The following is a 20,391-nucleotide window of genomic DNA, read 5'->3' on the forward strand; positions in this document are numbered from 1 at the left end:
GGGAGATGATGTGGAAACCAGCCACTAGGGGCAACAGTGAGTGTTTTTATCTTCAAATAGGTTTCCATTTTGTTAGGGTGTTGTGGATTGTGATCACTGATGGACGTAAGCATCAGTCTTCAAGTTTGAATCCAGCGATAGAAAGTTGTTTTTGATATTTCTGTTTTAAGCCTATCCCAAACCTTAACCCTTACCTTAACCATTCAGAGTTAATGCCTTAACTTAACCATTCAGAGTTAATACCTTAACCATTCAGAGTTAATGCCTTAACTTAACCATTCAGAGTTAATACCTTAACCATTCAGAATGAATTCCTTACCTTAACCATTCAGAGTTAATACCTTAACCATTCAGAGTTAATTCCTTACCTTAACCATTCAGAGTTAATTCCTTACCTTAACCATTCAGAGTTAATGCCTTACCTTAACCATTTAGAGTTAATGCCTTACTTTAACCATTCAGAGTTAATGACTTACCTTAAAGAATTTGGAGTTCATGCTTAAACTTAACCTTAAACACTTTGAAATTAGAGGTTTGGAACAAAGAAATTTGAAGTTTGAGAAGATGATGAATGTTTTATTGTGATGTGAGACTGTGAGCGCTGGTGGGTTACATGTTAATTGTCACTGTAACTAGTGTTGATATTAAGCATTTCATCCAAACATCATTCTTTTCCCCTCAATTTTTTTCTTCTCGTTTTTCTGAGCTTTTCCAGAGGACCATGTAGTTTGATTGTACAGTCTGTCTTTGTGCATGCCTGTGTCTGTACATGTTTTTGTGTTTGCAGAGCGCCGACAAGGTGGTCTGAAAACTGGCTCTTCGTTCAGTTCGACTCGTCTGCGGAGCAGTACTGTACTCTACCACATCTCTGGTCACCTCCACAGCAAAGACAACAAGAAGAGGAAGAAGAGCAAGATCAAACTCAACAAGGTAAGACACACCCTTACAACCAACACTACATCTTAACAACCAACACTACACACCCTAAAACACTACACACGATAACAACCAACACTACACACCCTAACAACCAACACTACACACCCTAACAACCAACACTACACACCCTAACAACCAACACTACACACCGTAACAACCAACACAACACACCATAACAACCAACACTACACACCATAACAACCAACACTACACAGCCTAACAACAAACACTACACACCCTAACAACCAACACTACATCTTAACAACCAACACTACACACCCTAACAACCAACACTACATCTTAACAACCAACACTACACACCCTAAAACACTACACACGATAACAACCAACACTACACACCCTAAAAACCAACACTACACACCCTAACAACCAACACTACACACCCTAACAACCAACACTACACACCCTAACAAACAACACAACACACCCTAACAACCAACACTACACACCGTAACAACCAACACAACACACCATAACAACCAACACTACACACCATAACAACCAACACTACACAGCCTAACAACAAACACTACACACCCTAACAATCAACACTACACACCATAAACACTACACACCCTAACAACCAACACTACACACCATAAACACTACACACCCTAACAACCAACACTACACACCATAAACACTACACACCCTAACAACCAACACTACACACCATAAACACTACACACCCTAACAATCAACACTACACACCCTAACAATCAACACTACACACCCTAACAACCAACACTACACACCATAATCACTACACACCATAATCACTACACACCATAAACACTACACACCCTAACAATCAACACTACACACCATAAACACTACACACCCTAACAACCAACACTACACACCATAAACACTACACACCCTAACAACCAACACTACACACCATAAACACTACACACCCTAACAACCAACACTACACACCATAAACACTACACACCCTAACAACCAACACTACACACCCTAACAACCAACACTACACACCCTAACAACCAACACTACACACCCTAACAAACAACACAACACACCCTAACAACCAACACTACACAACACACCATAACAACCAACACTACACACCATAACAACCAACACTACACAGCCTAACAACAAACACTACACACCCTAACAATCAACACTACACACCATAAACACTACACACCCTAACAACCAACACTACACACCATAAACACTACACACCCTAACAACCAACACTACACACCCTAACAATCAACACTACACACCATAAACACTACACACCCTAACAACCAACACTACACACCATAAACACTACACACCCTAACAATCAACACTACACACCATAAACACTACACACCCTAACAATCAACACTACACACCATAAACACTACACACCCTAACAATCAACACTACACACCATAATCACTACACACCCTAACAATCAACACTACACACCATAAACACTACACACCCTAACAATCAACACTACACACCATAATCACTACACACCCTAACAATCAACACTACACACCATAAACACTACACACCCTAACAACCAACACTACACACCCTAACAATCAACACTACACACCATAAACACTACACACCCTAACAATCAACACTACACACCATAATCACTACACACCCTAACAATCAACACTACACACCATAAACACTACACACCCTAACAACCAACACTACACACCATAAACACTACACACCCTAACAACCAACACTACACACCATAATCACTACACACCCTAACAACCAACACTACACACCCTAACAATCAACACTACACACCATAAACACTACACACCCTAACAATCAACACTACACACCATAAACACTACACACCCTAACAATCAACACTACACACCATAAATACTACACACCCTAACAATCAACACTACACACCATAAACACTACACACCCTAACAATCAACACTACACACCATAAACACTGCACACCCTAACAATCAACACTACACACCATAAACACTACACACCCTAACAACCAACACTACACACCATAAACACTACACACCCTAACAATCAACACTACACACCATAATCACTACACACCCTAACAATCAACACTACACACCATAAACACTACACACCCTAACAATCAACACTACACACCCTAACAATCAACACTACACACCCTAACAATCAACACTACACACCCTAACAATCAACACTACACACCATAAACACTACACACCCTAACAACCAACACTACACACCATAATCACTACACACCCTAACAATCAACACTACACACCATAAATACTACACACCCTAACAACCAACACTACACACCATAAACACTACACACCCTAACAATCAACACTACACACCATAAACACTACACACCCTAACAACCAACACTACACACCATCAATACTACACACCCTAACAACCAACACTACACACCATAAACACTACACACCCTAACAATCAACACTACACACCATAAATACTACACACCCTAACAACCAACACTACACACCATAAATACTACACACCCTAACAACCAACATTCAGATGGAGCCGGAGAAGAAGGCTGACGTTTAACGTGTCCCTAACCGATTGTGTTTTTTGTTTGTTTCTTTACATTGTTTGCAACTTATTTTGCAACTTATTTTGTACATAATGTTGCTGCTACCATCTCTTAAAACCGAAAACACCAGAACTGGACATCAGAATAGCGATTACTCACCACGAACTAGCAAAATCCTTTTTTGTACTTTAACGAGTCCGACGTGAATGATATACTGCTTTCCCGCAAACAGGCACAGATCCCCTTAATTTGCGTGAAGAGAAGGTAGAGAAAAAGGGGCCGGAGGGCGGGCTGCCTTGTGAGAATTCGTTATACGTTATACGTTGTACCGGCAGGATAGAACAGCGCGGTCTGGTAAGACAAGGGGCGTATGTATTTTTGTAAACAACAGCTAACAGATATCAAAGGAAGTCTCTAGGTTTTGCTTGCATGAGGTATCGTATCTCATGATAAGCTGTAGACCACACTATCTACCTATAGAGTTTTCATCTGTATTTTCGTAGCTGTCTACATACCACCACAGGCTGAAGCTGGCACTAAGACCGCACTCAATGAGCTGTATTCCACAATAAGCAAACAGGAAAATGCTCACCCAGAGGGTGAGGGGACTTTAATGGGGAACTTAAATCTGTCTTAACAAATTTCTATCAGCATGTTAAATGTGCAACTAGAGTGAAAAGAACTCTGGAACAACTTTATTCCACACACAGAGATGCGTACAAAGCTCTCCCTCGCCCTCCATTTGGCAAATCTGACCATAATTCTATCCTCCTGATTCCTGTTACGAACAAAAATTAAAGCAGGAATCACTAGTGACTCGATCAGTAAAGAAGGGGTCAGATGAAGCAGATACTAAGCTACAGGACTGTTTTGCTAGCACAGACTGGAATATGTTCTGGGATTCCTCCGATGGCATTGAGGAGTACACCACATCAGTCATTGGCTTCATCAATAAATGTATCGATGACGTCGTCCCCACAGTAACCATACGTACATACCCCAACCAGAAGCCATGGAGGAGCGGGAAGGAGCGGGAAGCTTAGAAGAAATCCCGCTATCCCCTCTGACAAATCATCAAACAGGAAAAGCGTCAATACAGGATTAATAACAAATCATATTACGCCGGTTATGACGCTCGTCGGATGTGTCAGGGCTTGCAAACCATTACAGACTACAAAGAGAAGCACAGCCGAGAGCTGCCCAGTGACACGAGCCTACCAGATGAGCTAAACTACTTCTATGCTCGCTTCGAGGCAAATAACACTGAAACATGCATGAGAGCACCAGATGTTCCTGAAAACTGTGTGATCACACTCTCTGCAGCTGATGTGAGTAAGACCTTCAAACAGGTCAACGTTCACAAGGCCGCAGGGCCAGATGGATTACCAGGGCGTGTACTGCGAGCATGCGCTGATCAACTGGCATGTTTCTTCACTGACATTTTCAACCTCTCCCTGTCCGAGTCTGTAATACCAACATATTTTAAGCAGACCAACATAGTTCCTGTGCCCAAGAACACTAAGGTAACCTGCCTAAATGACTACCAACCCATAGCGCTCACGTCTGTAGCCATGAAGTGCTTTGAAAGGCTGGTCATGGCTCACATCAACACCATTGATGTGAGAAATCTCTATTGCAATCCACATTGCCCTTTCCCACCTGGACAAAAGGAACACCTATGTGAGAATGCTGTTCATTGACTACAGCTCAGCGTTCACCACCATAGTGCCCTCAAAGCTCATAAATAGCTATGGACCCTGGGACTAAACACCTCCCTCTGCAACTGGATCCTGGACTTCCTGATGGGCCGCCCCCAGATGGTAAGGGTAGGCAGCAACACATCCGTCACTCTGATCTTCAACACGGGGGCCCCTCAGGGGTGCGTGCTCAGTCCCCTCCTGTACTCCCTGTTCACTCATGACTGCACGGCAAAGCACGACTCCAACACCATCATGAGGTTTGCCGATGACACAACAGTGGTACGCCTGATCACCGACAACGACGAGACAGCCTATAGGGAGGAGGTCAGAGACCTGATCGTGTGGTGCCAGGACAACAACCTCCCCCTCAATGTGATCAAGACAAAGGATTGTGGACTACAGGAAAAGAGGACCGAGCACGCCCCCATTCTCATCGACGGGGCTGCAGTGGAGCAGGTTGAGAGCTTCAAGTTCCTTGGTGTCCACATCACACCAACAAACTAACATGGTCCAAGCACACCAAGACAATCGTGAAGAGGGCTCGACAAAACCTATTCGCCCTCAGATTTGGCATGGGTCCTGAGGTCCTCAAAAGGTTCTACAGCTGCACCATCGAGAGCATGGTGCAACCTGACTGGTTACATCACTGCCTCGTATGGCAACTGCTCGGCCTACGACCGCAAGGCACTACAGAGGGTAGTGCATATAACCCAATTCATTACTGGGGCCAAGTTTCCTGCCATCCAGGACCTCTATACCAGGCGGTGTCAGAGGAAGGCCCTAAAATTTGTCAAAGACTCCAGCCACCCTAGTCATAGACTGTTCTCTCTCCAACCACATGGCAAGTGATACCGGAGCGCCAAGTCTAGATCCAAGAGGCTTCTAACAGCTTCTACCCCGAAGCCATGAGACTCTTGAACATCTAGTCTGTAATTTCTACATCAATTTGTTGACTTTTGAATAAATTATATTCCGTATAGCTCTTGATTATTGAAGAATATTAACTTATAAATCCCTCATGTGCTTAGTTCAACTGTGGTACCATGTATCACATTAGAACCCCAAATATAAGCTTGATTTATTCCATTATCTGTAAAATGGACTATGTGTAGCTTCGAAACATGGTTCAAACTGTCATTTTGATCTGATGCATGGTCAGGCCTGGTATCCATAGATCTGTCTATGAATAGTTACATTTCTCCAGCCCCATCCCTTAGATGTTAACCAAAACATTAGCGGGTTGACCACTCTATTTTTGTTTGAACTGCAGATTTCCTTTTTAAAGATCTGTCTTTTAGATATTCTTCCTATCTCCTTTGATTAAGAAACATGTTTTTTATAACAACCCTAACTCGCCAACAAGCATATACTGTACTCAGACAGTTTTCTTTGCATCCCAAATGTATTATGGACTCCCCTTTCTACTTCCATCTCCTTTCATACAATCAAAATGTGTTCTCCTCTACTTTCACCCAATCAGAATATGTTCCCCTCTACTTTCATCCAATCAGAATGTGTTCCCTTCTACTTTCCTCCAATCAGAATGTTTTTCCCCTCTCCTTTCGTCCAATCAGAATGTGTTTGGGGACCCCCCTGCTCTGCCAGAGTACAAGGTGGCGGACGCCAAGAAGTCCAAGTTCATCTTGCTTCACTTCAGCACCTTCAAGGCGGGTTGGGATTGGCTGATCCTGCTGGCCACCTTCTACGTTGCCGTGACAGTGCCCTACAACGTCTGCTTCATCGGAGACGATGACCTCACCAGGAGCACTACAGTCAGCGACATCGCTGTGGAGATACTCTTTATTATAGGTATAAGGGAGGGTCATATGTGTGTATGGGAGGGGGTTACGTGGCATGGGGTTAGGCTTATGGTTGGGTTGGGGTTAGGGTTAGGGTTAGGGCTAAGGTTTTGGTTAGGGACAGTGTTAGGGTCAGTGAAAGGGTTAAGGTTAGGGTTATGGTTAGGGACAGTGTTAGGGTCAGGGAAAGGGTAAAGGTTAGGGACAGTGTGTATAGTTTGTTGTCCAGCAGCTCAGTAACCTCAGTTACACTGATAGTGTATTTGTGTGTACTGTTACGTTCCCGAAGGACAAACTCAAAATGTCACCGCTCACAGAAAAGGGAACTAATAAAAAGTAACTTCGACAACAAAGACAAAATAGAAAGGGGTTCATAATTGGTTGAAAGACACCCATGAAAGTTGGAAAGTAACTGATAAGGGCTTCTTAAAGCCCAATACATTTGCATCAGAGGAAAAACTAAAGGAAATCAACTCACACCGATTTAGGATAGGGAGTAAAACGAATATGTATTTTTGGCTAACTAAAGTGGAAGCACTAACATGAGGTGTAGCTCTCCCAACGTTGCCTCTTCCTGATACACTGTAGGTCTTACAGTGCCTTGCGAAAGTATTCGGCACACTTGAACTTTGCGACCTTTTGCCACATTTCAGGCTTCAAACATAAAGATATAAAACTGTATTTTTTTTGTGAAGAATCAACAACTAGTGGGACACAATCATGAAGTGGAATGACATTTATTGGATATTTCAAACTTTTTTAACAAATCAAAAACTGAAAAATTGGGCGTGCAAAATTATTCAGCCCCTTTACTTTCAGTGCAGCAAACTCTCTCCAGAAGTTCAGTGAGGATCTCTGAATGATCCAATGTTGACCTAAATGACTAATGATGATAAATACAATCCACCTGTGTGTAATCAAGTCTCCGTATAAATGCACCTGCACTGTGATAGTCTCAGAGGTCCGTCAAAAGCGCAGAGAGCATCATGAAGAACAAGGAACACACCAGGCAGGTCCGAGATACTGTTGTGAAGAAGTTTAAAGCCGGATTTGGATACAAAAAGATTTCCCAAGCTTTAAACATCCCAAGGAGCACTGTGCAAGCGATAATATTGAAATGGAAGGAGTATCAAACCACTGCAAATCTACCAAGACCTGGCCGTCCCTCTAAACTTTCAGCTCATACAAGGAGAAGACTGATCAGAGATGCAGCCAAGAGGCCCATGATCACTCTGGATGAACTGCAGAGATCTACAGCTGAGGTGGGAGACTCTGTCCATAGGACAACAATCAGTCGTATATTGCACAAATCTGGCCTTTATGGAAGAGTGGCAAGAAGAAAGCCATTTCTTAAAGATATCCATAAAAAGTGTCGTTTAAAGTTTGCCACAAGCCACCTGGGAGACACACCAAACATGTGGAAGAAGGTGCTCTGGTCAGATGAAACCAAAATTGAACTTTTTGGCAACAATGCAAAACGTTATGTTTGGCGTAAAAGCAACACAGCTGAACACACCATCCCCACTGTCAAACATGGTGGTGGCAGCATCATGGTTTGGGCCTGCTTATCTTCAGCAGGGACAGGGAAGATGGTTAAAATTGATGGGAAGATGGATGGAGCCAAATACAGGACCCTTCTGGAAGAAAACCTGATGGAGTCTGCAAAAGACCTGAGACTGGGACAGAGATTTGTCTTCCAACAAGACAATGATCCAAAACATAAAGCAAAATCTACAATGGAATGGTTCAAAAATAAACATATCCAGGTGTTAGAATGGCCAAGTCAAAGTCCAGACCTGAATCCAATCGAGAATCTGTGGAAAGAACTGAAAACTGCTGTTCACAAATGCTCTCCATCCAACCTCACTGAGCTCGAGCTGTTTTGCAAGGAGGAATGGGAAAAAATGTCAGTCTCTCGATGTGCAAAACTGATAGAGACATACCCCAAGCGACTTACAGCTGTAATCGCAGCAAAAGGTGGCGCTACAAAGTATTAACTTAAGGGGGCTGAATAATTTTGCACGCCCAATTTTTCAGTTTTTGATTTGTTAAAAAAGTTTGAAATATCCAATAAATGTCGTTCCACTTCATGATTGTGTCCCACTTGTTGTTGATTCTTCATAAAAAAATACAGTTTTATATCTTTATGTTTGAAGCCTGAAATGTGGCAAAAGGTCGCAAAGTTCAAGGGGGCCGAATACTTTCGCAAGGCACTGTAAATGCCAGTTGGGCCAGCTCAAGTGAAACATATCCTCACTAACGAGGTGTCTCCAATCAGTTTGTTTAAACTAACGTGCTAACCAACCTCAAAATTGATAGAGAATCCAAAACAGTACTTATTACATTATCTGATTGTAAATCATGGATCTGTAACCTTACACCCACCACTCTCTCCCTCCCTCCCTCACTCCCTCTCCCTCTCTATCTCTCTCTCGCTCTCTCTCCCTCTTTTCCTCCCAGACATTGTGTTCAGTTTCCGTACCACTTACGTGAGTAAGTCTGGGCAAGTGATTTTCAGTGCGAGGTTGATCTGCATCCACTACATGACCACGTGGTTCATCATTGACCTGGTTGCCGCGCTGCCCTTTGACCTCCTCTATGCCTTCAAAGTCAGCGTGGTGAGTTTTCTGATTGGTTGAAATCACTGTGATGCTGGGTGGTGTATTGTCATTAATTTAAAGAGGAATTAAATGTTTTAGAAAGCAGGGGTGAGTTTTTTTTTGCCAAATCACTGAAGAATACATATTAAAACCATTACATTTGCAAGGACTAGATTGGGTTTTAATACAGTACTGTATCTAGCCATTGTATCTGCCAAGCACATTCCATCTCACATTTGTTATGGGATCAATATCTAAAGTAATCCTAGACTTGGCGCTCCGGTACCGCTTTCCATGCGATAGCATAGAGAACAGTCTATGACTGGGGTGGCAGGAGTCTTTGACCATTTTTAGGGCCTTCCTCTGACACAGCCTTGTGTAGAGGTCCTGGACGGCAGGCAGCAGCTTAGCCCCAGTGATGTACTGGGCCGTACACACTACCCTCTGTGGCCAATATACTAGAAGAGTATAATATTAGAAGAGTAAAAATAAATGTTTTGTCATACCCGTGGTATACGGTCTGATATACCACGGCTTTCGGCCAATCAGCATCTAGGGCTCGAACCACCGAGTTATAGCTGTTTTAAAGCAGTGTCTCTTGATTGATTGGTAATATCTAATACAATGGTATTGTATTGTATTTACAGTACCTAGGCTGAGACACAACTGGCATTTGAAAAGAATGGACATTGTATTTACAGTTCCCGAGCTGAGACACAAGTGGCATTTGAAAAGAATGGATAGCATTGATTACTTTATAACACAGAGGAACTGGTGGTTTTCCCGCATGTGTTTCTGTGTATTGATTTCATAAACAGCACAAGGGAAACAGTTCCATCACATTGTGCCATCAGAGCCTTTACTGTTCTAGTATTAATAATACACTATATATACTGTACAAAGGTATGTGGACACCCCTTCAAATTAGTGGATCTGGCTATTTCAGCCACACCCGTTACTGACAGGTGTATGAAATGGAGCACACAGCCATGCATTCTCCATAGACAAACATTGGCAGTAGAATGGCCTTACTGAAGAGCTTAGTGATTTTTGATGTGGCACCGTCATAGGATGCCACCATTCCAACAAGTCAGTTCGTGAAATTTCTGGCCTGATAGAGCTGCCCCAGTCAACTAACTGTAAGTGTTGTTATTGTGACGTGGAAACGTCTAGGAGCAACAACGGCTCAGCCGCGAAGTGACAGGCCACACAAGCTCACAGAATGGGACCCCCGAGTGCTGAAAGGCGTAGCGAATAAAAATTGTCTGTCCTCGGTTGCAACACTCACTACTGAGTTCCAAACTGCATCTGGAAGCAACGTCAGCACAAGAACTGTTAATCGGGAGCTTCATGAAATGGGTTTCCATGGCCGAGCAGCTGCACACAAACCTAATATTACCATGCACAATGCCAAGCATCGTCTGGAGTGGTGTAAAGCTCGCCGCCATTGGACTCTGGAGCAGTGGAAATGCGTTCTCTGGAGTGATGAATCACGCCTCACCATCTGGCAGTCCGACGGACGAATCTGGGTTTGGCGGATGCCAGGAGAACGCTACCTGCCCCAATGCATAGTGCCAAATGTAAAGTTTGGTGGAGGAGGATAATGGTGTGGGCTGTTTTTGATGGTTCGGGCTAGGCTCCGTAGTTGCAGTGAAGGGAAATCTTAACGCTACAGCATGCAATGACATTCTAGACGATTCTGTGCTTCCAACTTTGTGGCAACAGTTTGGGGAAGGTCCTTTCCTGTTTCAGCATGACAATGCCCCCATGCACAAAGCGAGGTCCATACAGAAATGGTTTGTCGAAATCATTGTGGAAGAACTTGACTGGCCTGCACAGAGCCCTGACCTCAACCTCATTGAACACCTTTGGGATGAATTGGAACGCTGACTGTGAGCCAGGCTTAATCGACCAACATCAGTGCCCAACCTCTCTAATGTCCTTGTGGCTGAATGGAAGCAAGTCCCCGCAGCAATGTTCCAACACAGTGGAAAGCTTTCCCAGAAGAGCGGAGGCATTTATAGCTGTAAAGAGGGGACCGACTCCATATTAATGCCCATGATTTTGGAATGAGATGTTCGACGAGCAGGTATCCATGGTTCCGTTGAGAATAGTTGTATGGCAAAACTGCAGATATTTAGCAAATTAGAACAATTTCAGCAATTGAATGATGTTACCCAATTTGAAACGCTGCTCTCTGTGGCTGGAGATCAGGAAGAATCAGTCTCTGGTCAGATAAGTCTCTCCTCTACTTTGGATCCACTAAATTGAATCAAATTGAACTAATATATTGGACACATACACATACACACACACATTAACCCATAATCAATCACTCATCACAGAGAATAACAGGAACAACCTGTGTGATTCTTTATAACATCATATGACAGCAGGAAATCAACAATGGAATCGCGCTGTGACTAATTGAGACTGGGTCAGGATGGTGAGAGAGAGAGAAAAAGAGGGAGAATATACATGAAAACATAATGAAAAGAGTGAACACAAGAGAAAGAGAGATATAGAGGGAGAGAGAAAGAAAGATATAGAGGGAAGGAGAAAGAGAGATATAGAGGGAGAGAGAAAGAGATATAGAGGGAGAGAGGTATAGAGGGAGAGAGAAAGAGAGGTATAGAGGGAGAGAGAAAGAGAGGTATAGAGGGAGAGAGAAAGAGAGATATAGAGGTAGAGAGAAAGAGATATATTGAGGGAGAGAGAAAGAGAGATATAGAGGGAGAGAGAAAGAGAGATATAGAGGGAGAGAGAAATAGATATATAGAGGTAGAGAGAAAGAGATATATAGAGGGAGAGAGAAAGGGGGGAGAAAATACATAGACAATGAGAGAGTAAATAATACAAGAGTAAATAATAAAAGAGTGAGAGAGGGAATGGTAAAGGTGAGATGGAGAGAGAGTTCATCAAAGAAAGAAATGGATAGAAATGGTGACAAGACAAAGAGACAGAGATCGAGAGAGAGAGAAGGAGAGAGGGAGAGAAAGGGAGAGAGGGAGAGAGGGAGAATGACAGGGTGCTCAAGTGCTCCGGGCGTAAGCACTGCTTGGTTCCAGACTCTATTAGTGAAAATACCATGGTGTCCCAGAGGACACTGGTTTGAGCATGCAGCCACCGGGGCCGGTGGGGGCGATGCCAGGGGAGCCCAGCCACGCAGGGTAATTGTCGAGTGTCTGGAGTGATGTCCCTGCTAAGGCTGTAGGCCATATTTCACCAGAATGAGACAAGGGGTCCCTGTGCTGACTCTCCCTTTCTCTTTCTCTCCTGCCTTTAACTCTCTCTCATTCTCATTCAGTTTCTCGATGTTCACTCTCTTCCCCTTGACCCTCTGTTGTTTTCGTTTCTGTTTCTCCTTTCTCTTTCGTTTTCCATCTTCTCCTCACAGTACCTCCACTCTCTCTCTTCCTCTCTCACTCTATTTCTCTCTCTCTCTCCATAAGTAGTACAATATTTGTATTCTCAATTTCCATTCTCTGTAACCCAGTACTAAAGCAGGGATAGGAGTCAGGTGCATCTATCCCAGATGCATCTCATGTAGAATGGAGACACAGAGGAAGATCCTATAAGGGTTCCAAAATAATTCTTCAGCTGTCCCCACATGAGAACCCTTTTTGGTTCCAGGTAGAACCCTTTCCTATTCCATGTAGAACCCTCTGTGGAAAGGGTTCTAGATGGAACCAAAAAGGGTTCTTCAAAGGGTTCTCCAATCGAGACAGTCGAAGAACCCTTTTAGTTTCTGGATAGTACCTTTTTTTCTAAGAGTATATTGACTCCGGTTAACCACTTCAAATTCCTAATCTACTGTATACAACAATGACTTCTATCCAACACTATGACGCTCAGAAGGTCAAAGTCCCATTATAATCCTATAATGGTTATGGTGAGAATGGAAGGGATCACTGTCGCTACCTTGCTCTCCAACCAACGTGCATGAATTTAGAAGCAAACTGAAGGAGAGAGGAGATTCAGACACTCTTGGAAGACTACAGAATGAAATTAAAAAAGCTTGTTAAAAGTACAAGACACATAACAATAAAGACTTTTTATTTAATTCCATTGTCTTCCAAGAGTTTCTAGTGGTTATGATGTCGTGTCACTGAGGCCATTGGCAGTTAATCTATTTATTAATACTTGATTGCTGGGATGATTATGACTCTTATGGATTCTGTCTTCAGTAGGCACTAGAGGGATGGTTGATATGTGAATGTCCCAGTTGCACAGTTCGCAGCATGGTTTCTCATGGTCTTAATCTTCTGTGGCTAATACAAAACAAACATTGTGTGGAATCAGTGGGAGGATGGCCTTCTCTGATTGGGTCGTTGAGCTGGGGGTGTGGCTGGAGGGAGAGCGATAATGATTGTTACAGCACTACCTTGGAAACAGTGGTGGGCAAAGCCATAGTTATGAAATGGTAATTGTACACCTGACAAGGAGAAATTTAAGATGAAAGAACAAAATGAGGAATAAGTTGGATATAGAAGGTAGTGAGAGTGTTGGTGGTGAGAGATGTACACATCTATCAGGGCTCAGGCTAAGACCCGGAGGCAGATACTACGAGTCTCAGAGTTTATTTCAGTACAAGTGGCAGGCAATCGGTAGGCAGGGTCAGGACAGCAGGCAGGCAGGGTCAGGACAGCAGGCAGGCAGGGTCAGGACAGCAGGCAGGCAGGTACAGGACAGCAGGCAGGCAGGTACAGGACAGCAGGCAGGCAGGGTCAGGACAGCAGGCAGGGTCAGGACAGCAGGCAGGGTCAGGACAGCAGGCAGGCAGGGTCAGGACAGCAGGCAGGCAGGGTCAGGACAGCAGGCAGGCAGGGTCAGGACAGCAGGCACAGGACAGCAGGCAGGCAGGGTCAGGACAGCAGGCAGGCAGGGTCAGGACAGCAGGCAGGCAGGGTCAGGGCAGAAGGCAGGCAGGGTCAGGGCAGCAGGCAGGCAGGGTCAGGGCAGCAGGCAGGCAGGGTCAGGGCAGCAGGCAGGCAGGGTCAGGGCAGCAGGCAGGGTCAGGGCAGCAGGCAGGGTCAGGGCAGCGTCAGGGCAGCAGGCAGGCAGGCAGGCAGGCAGGCTCAGGAAAGGCACAAAGGCCAAAACTGGGATGACTAGAAAAAGCAACAAAAAGATTGCACACATGGAACACACTGGTAGGACTTGATGGCACAAGACAAACTGGCAACAGACAAACAGAAAACACAGGTATAAATATACATGAGGTAATTGGAGACACCTGGAGGGGGTGGAGACAATCACAAGACAGGTGAAACAGATCAGGGTGTGACAAAATCACCTGCGTTTGGAGTTATGTGACACCATCTCTCTCGCTCTCTCTCTCTCTCTCTCTCTCTCTCTCTCTCTCTCTCTCTCTCAAATTCAATTCAATTCAATTCAATGGGCATTATTGGCATGGGAAACAAAAGTTTATATTGCCAAATCAAGTGAAATTGATAATGAACAAAAGTGAAATAAACAATATAAAATGTACAGTATACATTACATTCACAGAAGCTCAAAAGGAATAGAGTCATTTGAAATGTCATATTATGTACAGTGGGGCAAAAAAGTATTTAGTCAGCCACCAATTGTGCAAGTTCTCCCACTTAAAAAGATAGGTAGGTAGGTACACTTCAACTATGACAGACAAAATGAGAAAGAAAATCCAGAAAATCACATTGTAGGATTTTTAATGAATTTATTTGCAAATTATGGTGGAAAATAAGTATTTGGTCACCTACAAACAAGCAAGATTTCTGGCTATCACAGACCTGTAACCTCTTCTTTAAGAGGCTCCTCTGTCCTCCACTCATTACCTGTATTAATGGCACCTGTTTGAACTTGTTAGCAGTATAACAGACACCTGTCCACAACCTCAAACAGTCACACTCCAAACTCCACTATGGCCAAGACCAAAGAGCTGTCAAAGGGCACCAGAAACAAAATTGTAGACCTGCACCAGGCTGGGAAGACTGAATCTGCAATAGGTAAGCAACTTGGTTTGAAGAAATCAACTGTGGGAGCAATTATTAGGAAATGGAAGACATACAAGACCACTGATAATCTCCCTCGATCTGGGGCTCCACGCAAGATCTCACCCCGTGGGGTCAAAATGATCACAAGAACGGTGAGCAAAAATCCCAGAACCACACGGGGGGACCTAGTGAATGACCTGCAGAGAGCTGGGACCAAAGTAACAAAGCCTACCATCAGTAACACACTACGCCGCCAGGGACTCAAATCCTGCAGTGCCTGACGTGTCCCCCTGCTTAAGCCAGTACATGTCCAGACCCGTCTGAAGTTTGCTAGAGAGCATTTGGATGATCCAGAAGAAGATTGGGAGAATGTCATATGGTCAGATGAAACCAAAACATAACTTTTTGGTAAAAACTCAACTCGTCGTGTTTGGAGGACAAAGAATGCTGAGTTGCATCCAAAGAACACCATACATACTGTGAAGCATTGGGGTGGAAACATCATGCTTTGGGGCTGTTTTTCTGCAAAGGGACCAGGACGACTGATCCGTGTAAAGGAAAGAATGAATGGGGCCATGTATCGTGAGATTTTGAGTGAAAACCTCCTTCCATCAGCAAGGGCATTGAAGATGAAACGTGGCTGGGTCTTTCAGCATGACAATGATCCCAAACACACCACCCGGGCAATGAAGGAGTGGCTTCGTAAGAAGCATTTCAAGGTCCTGGAGTGGCCTAGCCAGTCTCCAGATCTCAACCCCATAGAAAATCTTTGGAGGGAGTTGAAAGTCCGTGTTGCCCAGCAACAGCCCCAAAACATCACTGCTCTAGAGGAGATCTGCATGTAGGAATGGGCCAAAATACCAGCAACAATGTGTGAAAACCTTGTGAAGACTTACAGAAAACGTTTGACCTCTGTCATTGCCAACAAAGGGTATATAATAATTGAGATAAACTTTTGTTATTGACCAAATACTTATTTTTCACCATAAATACATTTAAAATCCTACAATGTGATTTTCTGGATTTTTTTCTCATTTTGTCTGTCATTGTTGAAGTGTACCTATGATGAAAATTACAGGGCTCTCTCTTCTTTTTAAGTGGGAGAACTTGCACAATTGGTGGCTGACTAAATACTTTTTTTGCCCCACTGTATACTGTTTACTGTAGGTTTTCTACTGCCAAGTTTACACCTTCATTATTAGAGTTCAACATTTTGTCCAAGAAGTTGTCTAATTAGCCTCTAGTGACTCCCCATCCCGCATGAGGGAGCGTAATCATCGACTAACACTAATTAGCATAATGCAACGGACATAAATATTCCTAGAAAATATTCCTATTCATGAAAATCACAAGTGAAATATATTGAGACACAGCTTAGCCTTTTGTTAATCACCCTGTCATCTCAGATTTTCAAAAATATGCTTTACAGCCAAAGCTAGACAAGCATTTGTGTAAGTTTATCGATAGCTTAGCATAGCATTTTGTCCAGCTAGCAGCAGGTAACTTGGTCACGGAAATCAGAAAAGCAATCAAATTAAATTGTTTACCTTTGATGAGCTTCGGATGTTTTCACTCACGAGACTCCCAGTTAGATAGCAAATGCTCCTTTTTTCCCAAAATATTATTTTTGTAGGCGAAATAGCTCCGTTTGGTCTTCACGTTTGGCTGAGAAATCGCCCGGAAATCGGAAAAAAATATTCCAAATTAGCTCCATAATATCGACAGAAACATGGCAAACGTTGTTTATAATCAATCCTCAAGGTGTTTTTCAAATATCTATTCGATAATATATCTATTGGGGCAATTCGTTTTTCAGTAGGACCGATTGGAGTAATGGCTACCTCTGTATTTTACACGAGAATCTCTCTGGGAGTATCAGGTGACCACTTGCGCAAGGGTATTCTTCAACATAAATGCGTAAAACTACGTCACAATGCTGTAGACACCTTCGGGAATACAGAGAAACAGTAATCTGGTTGATAGCCCATTCACTGCTCAATAGGGACGCAATGGAACGCAGCGCTTTCAAAACATGAGGCACTTCCGGATTGGATTTTTCTCAGGCTATACTCACAGACAATATTTTTACAGTTTTGGAAACTTTAGAGTGTTTTCTATCCTAAGCTGTCAATTATATGCATATTCTAGCATCTTGTCCTGACAAAATATCCCGTTTACTACGGGAACGTCCAAAATTGAAAATACTGCCCCGTAGTCACAAAAGGCTAACAAGGGTTGAATTTGTTGTTGCCTAATTGTTTTTTAGTAGGTTTCCACATTACTTTCCATCCATCAATAGCGTTTCTTAATATTATTCAGTTCCTTTGGCTTTGATGTCTCGTGATTGAGTATTGCTCTGTTCCAGTAGACTGTGATTTTACTGTGATCTGACAGGGGTGTCAGTGGGCTGACTGTGAACGCTCTGAGAGAATTTGGCTTGACATCAATGATAAAGTATTCTACAGTACTACTGCAAACAGATGAGCTATAATTGTACGTACCGTAGGTGTACCTACCCACTGAGTCCCCTCGAAGCCTACCATTAACAACATACATACCCAGCGTGCGACAGAACTGCAGGAGTTGTGACATGTTTTTGTTGGTTATGTTGTCGTAGTTGTGTCTAGGGGGGCATATGTGGGAGGGAACCCTGTCACCTTCAGGTAGGTGTTTGTCCCCTTGTTTGCTGAGGGTGTCAAGTTCTTGTCCAGTTTTGGCGTTTACAGTGTATTCTGAAAGTATTCAGACCATTTTACTATTTCCACATTTTGTTATGTTGCAACCTTATTCTAAAATTGCTTAAATAAATTTTTTCCTCATTAATTTTCACACTATACCCCATAATGATAAAGCAAAAACAGGTTTTTAGAATATCTGCAAATTTATGAAAATAAAAAACTGAACTATCACATTTACTTAAGTATTCAGACCCTTTGCTCGGTAATTTGTGGAAGCTTTGTGGAAGCACCTTTGGCATAGGGGTTCTGATCTGAGGGGTTCTAAATGGGGTGTGGGCATGGTTAGTTTGGGGGTTATTGATTGGTCTGTCTGTCTGTCTGTCTGTCTGACTCTCTCTTTTGCTCTCTCTTTGACTCTATCTCGCTCTTTCTCTCTGACTCTCTTTCTATCTGATTCTTTCTCTCTTTCTCACTCTCTCTCACTCTCTCTTTCTATTTTTTTTCTCTCTCTCTCTCTCTCTCTCTCTCTTTTAAATCCACTTCCTCTCTACCCTTCATCTCTATTTTCCCATTGTCCTTCTCCCTTTCTTGAAAGTGCCTCCTTTCTGTTTTGTTACCTTTCTACACAATTACTGGCCCACTTTCTTACTCTTGACCATCTTCCCCCTCCATTTGCGCAAACCTGCGCGCACACACACACGCACAAGCATGCAAATGTACACACACACACACATTCTCCCACTATTTCTCAGTTAGTCCCAGAGAAAAGGCTGTTTGTAAATATGTATGTGTGTGTGTGTGTGTGTGTGTGTGTGTGTGTGTGTGTGTGTGTGTGTGTGTGTGTGTGTGTGTGTGTGTGTGTGTGTGTGGTGGCTAAGGTCTAAGGAGCTGTGTTATGATGGACTGCTGTTCGAGATTGCCTGAGGAGCAGTTCCGAAGTCTTTCTGGGAAACTGCTATAATGTGCTTCACATTGTATGGGAGGGAGGGAGGGAGGGAGGGAGGGAGGGAGGGAGGGAGGGAGGGGGAGAGAAAGAGAGAGAGAGAGAGAGAGAGAGAGAGAGAGAGAGGTGAAAGCATATGTAAGTGGATAGAGATTTACACACACACACAAAGACTTTCATCACACACTTACAGCCCACCTGAAGTGAAGTGTATGATTGCTATTTTTTCACTGAAAGATCCTTGTCAGTCAGAAACACTCTTTATTGTTGCCATATGAGCATTTTAACAGGCCTGAAATCAGTTGTTATAGAGAGGGAACGTACGGATTGGACAGCTAGTGGGATTTGAAATGGAACAGGGCTTTGAAGGGACTTTAGAAAGTGCTTACTTTGACCTCAGACATGGTTGTGTATTTTGTATAGCTCAGCACTGGTTTATTGCCATTGGTTTACTGTTTGTGTGGTTCTGAGTTTACAGCATTGTTGCAGTGAGCTATAGCTTTACTATCAGCCTGGGTGGCAAGGGGAGATTGCTGCTCATTTTCATTGCCTTGTTAAAGACGCAGTGTGTACCAAATGGCACCCTATTCACAATATAGTGCACTACTTTTGACCAGGACCCGTTGGGCTCTGGTTAAATGTAGTGCGCTGTATAAGGAATAGGGTACTATTTGGCACGCACACACAGGGCATTCGTGAGTTCCTGTTCACAGGAAATCACTCTCTGCATTCGTTCTCTCTCACAGTGCCTTCAGCACCAAGCACTCAAATGTCAAAGAAATGAAAGAAGTGTGAGAATATGCAGCAGTGTATTTACTCAAAGCATGGAGGAGAACTATATTCCTGCTGAAGATCACAAGACGGATGATGAGGATGATGATGATTTTTTAATGATGCCATTGGTATAATTTTATAGATTTTAATATTGCTGATCTGCTTTGAAAGATAGTGCTGACAACAATGATGATGCAGATTTAATTTGTAATAAAAAATAAATAATATGTTACCTTTATTTAACTAGGCAAGTAAGTTATGAACAAATTCTTATTTACAACGACGGCCAAACCCAGACGACGCTGGGCCAATTGTACGCTGCAGTATGGGACTCCCAATCACTGCCAGATGTAATACAGTCTGGATTCGACCAGGGACTGTAATGACGCCTCTTGCACTGAGATG

General features: G+C 43.2%; 1 protein-coding gene across 1 annotated transcript in view; it reads left to right on the forward strand.

The window, feature by feature from the left end:
* The window catches only part of LOC110489387 (potassium voltage-gated channel subfamily H member 8-like), a 68,434-nt gene that overhangs the window by 4,967 nt on the left and 43,076 nt on the right, over positions 1–20,391 (forward strand). The window contains 3 exon segments of the mRNA XM_036971847.1: positions 790–930; positions 6,792–7,026; positions 9,477–9,634. Coding sequence (XP_036827742.1) covers positions 790–930; positions 6,792–7,026; positions 9,477–9,634 — 534 coding nt within the window.

The sequence above is a fragment of the Oncorhynchus mykiss genome, chromosome 32 (genome assembly GCF_013265735.2).
Source record: "Oncorhynchus mykiss isolate Arlee chromosome 32, USDA_OmykA_1.1, whole genome shotgun sequence".
Lineage (NCBI taxonomy): Eukaryota > Metazoa > Chordata > Actinopteri > Salmoniformes > Salmonidae > Oncorhynchus > Oncorhynchus mykiss.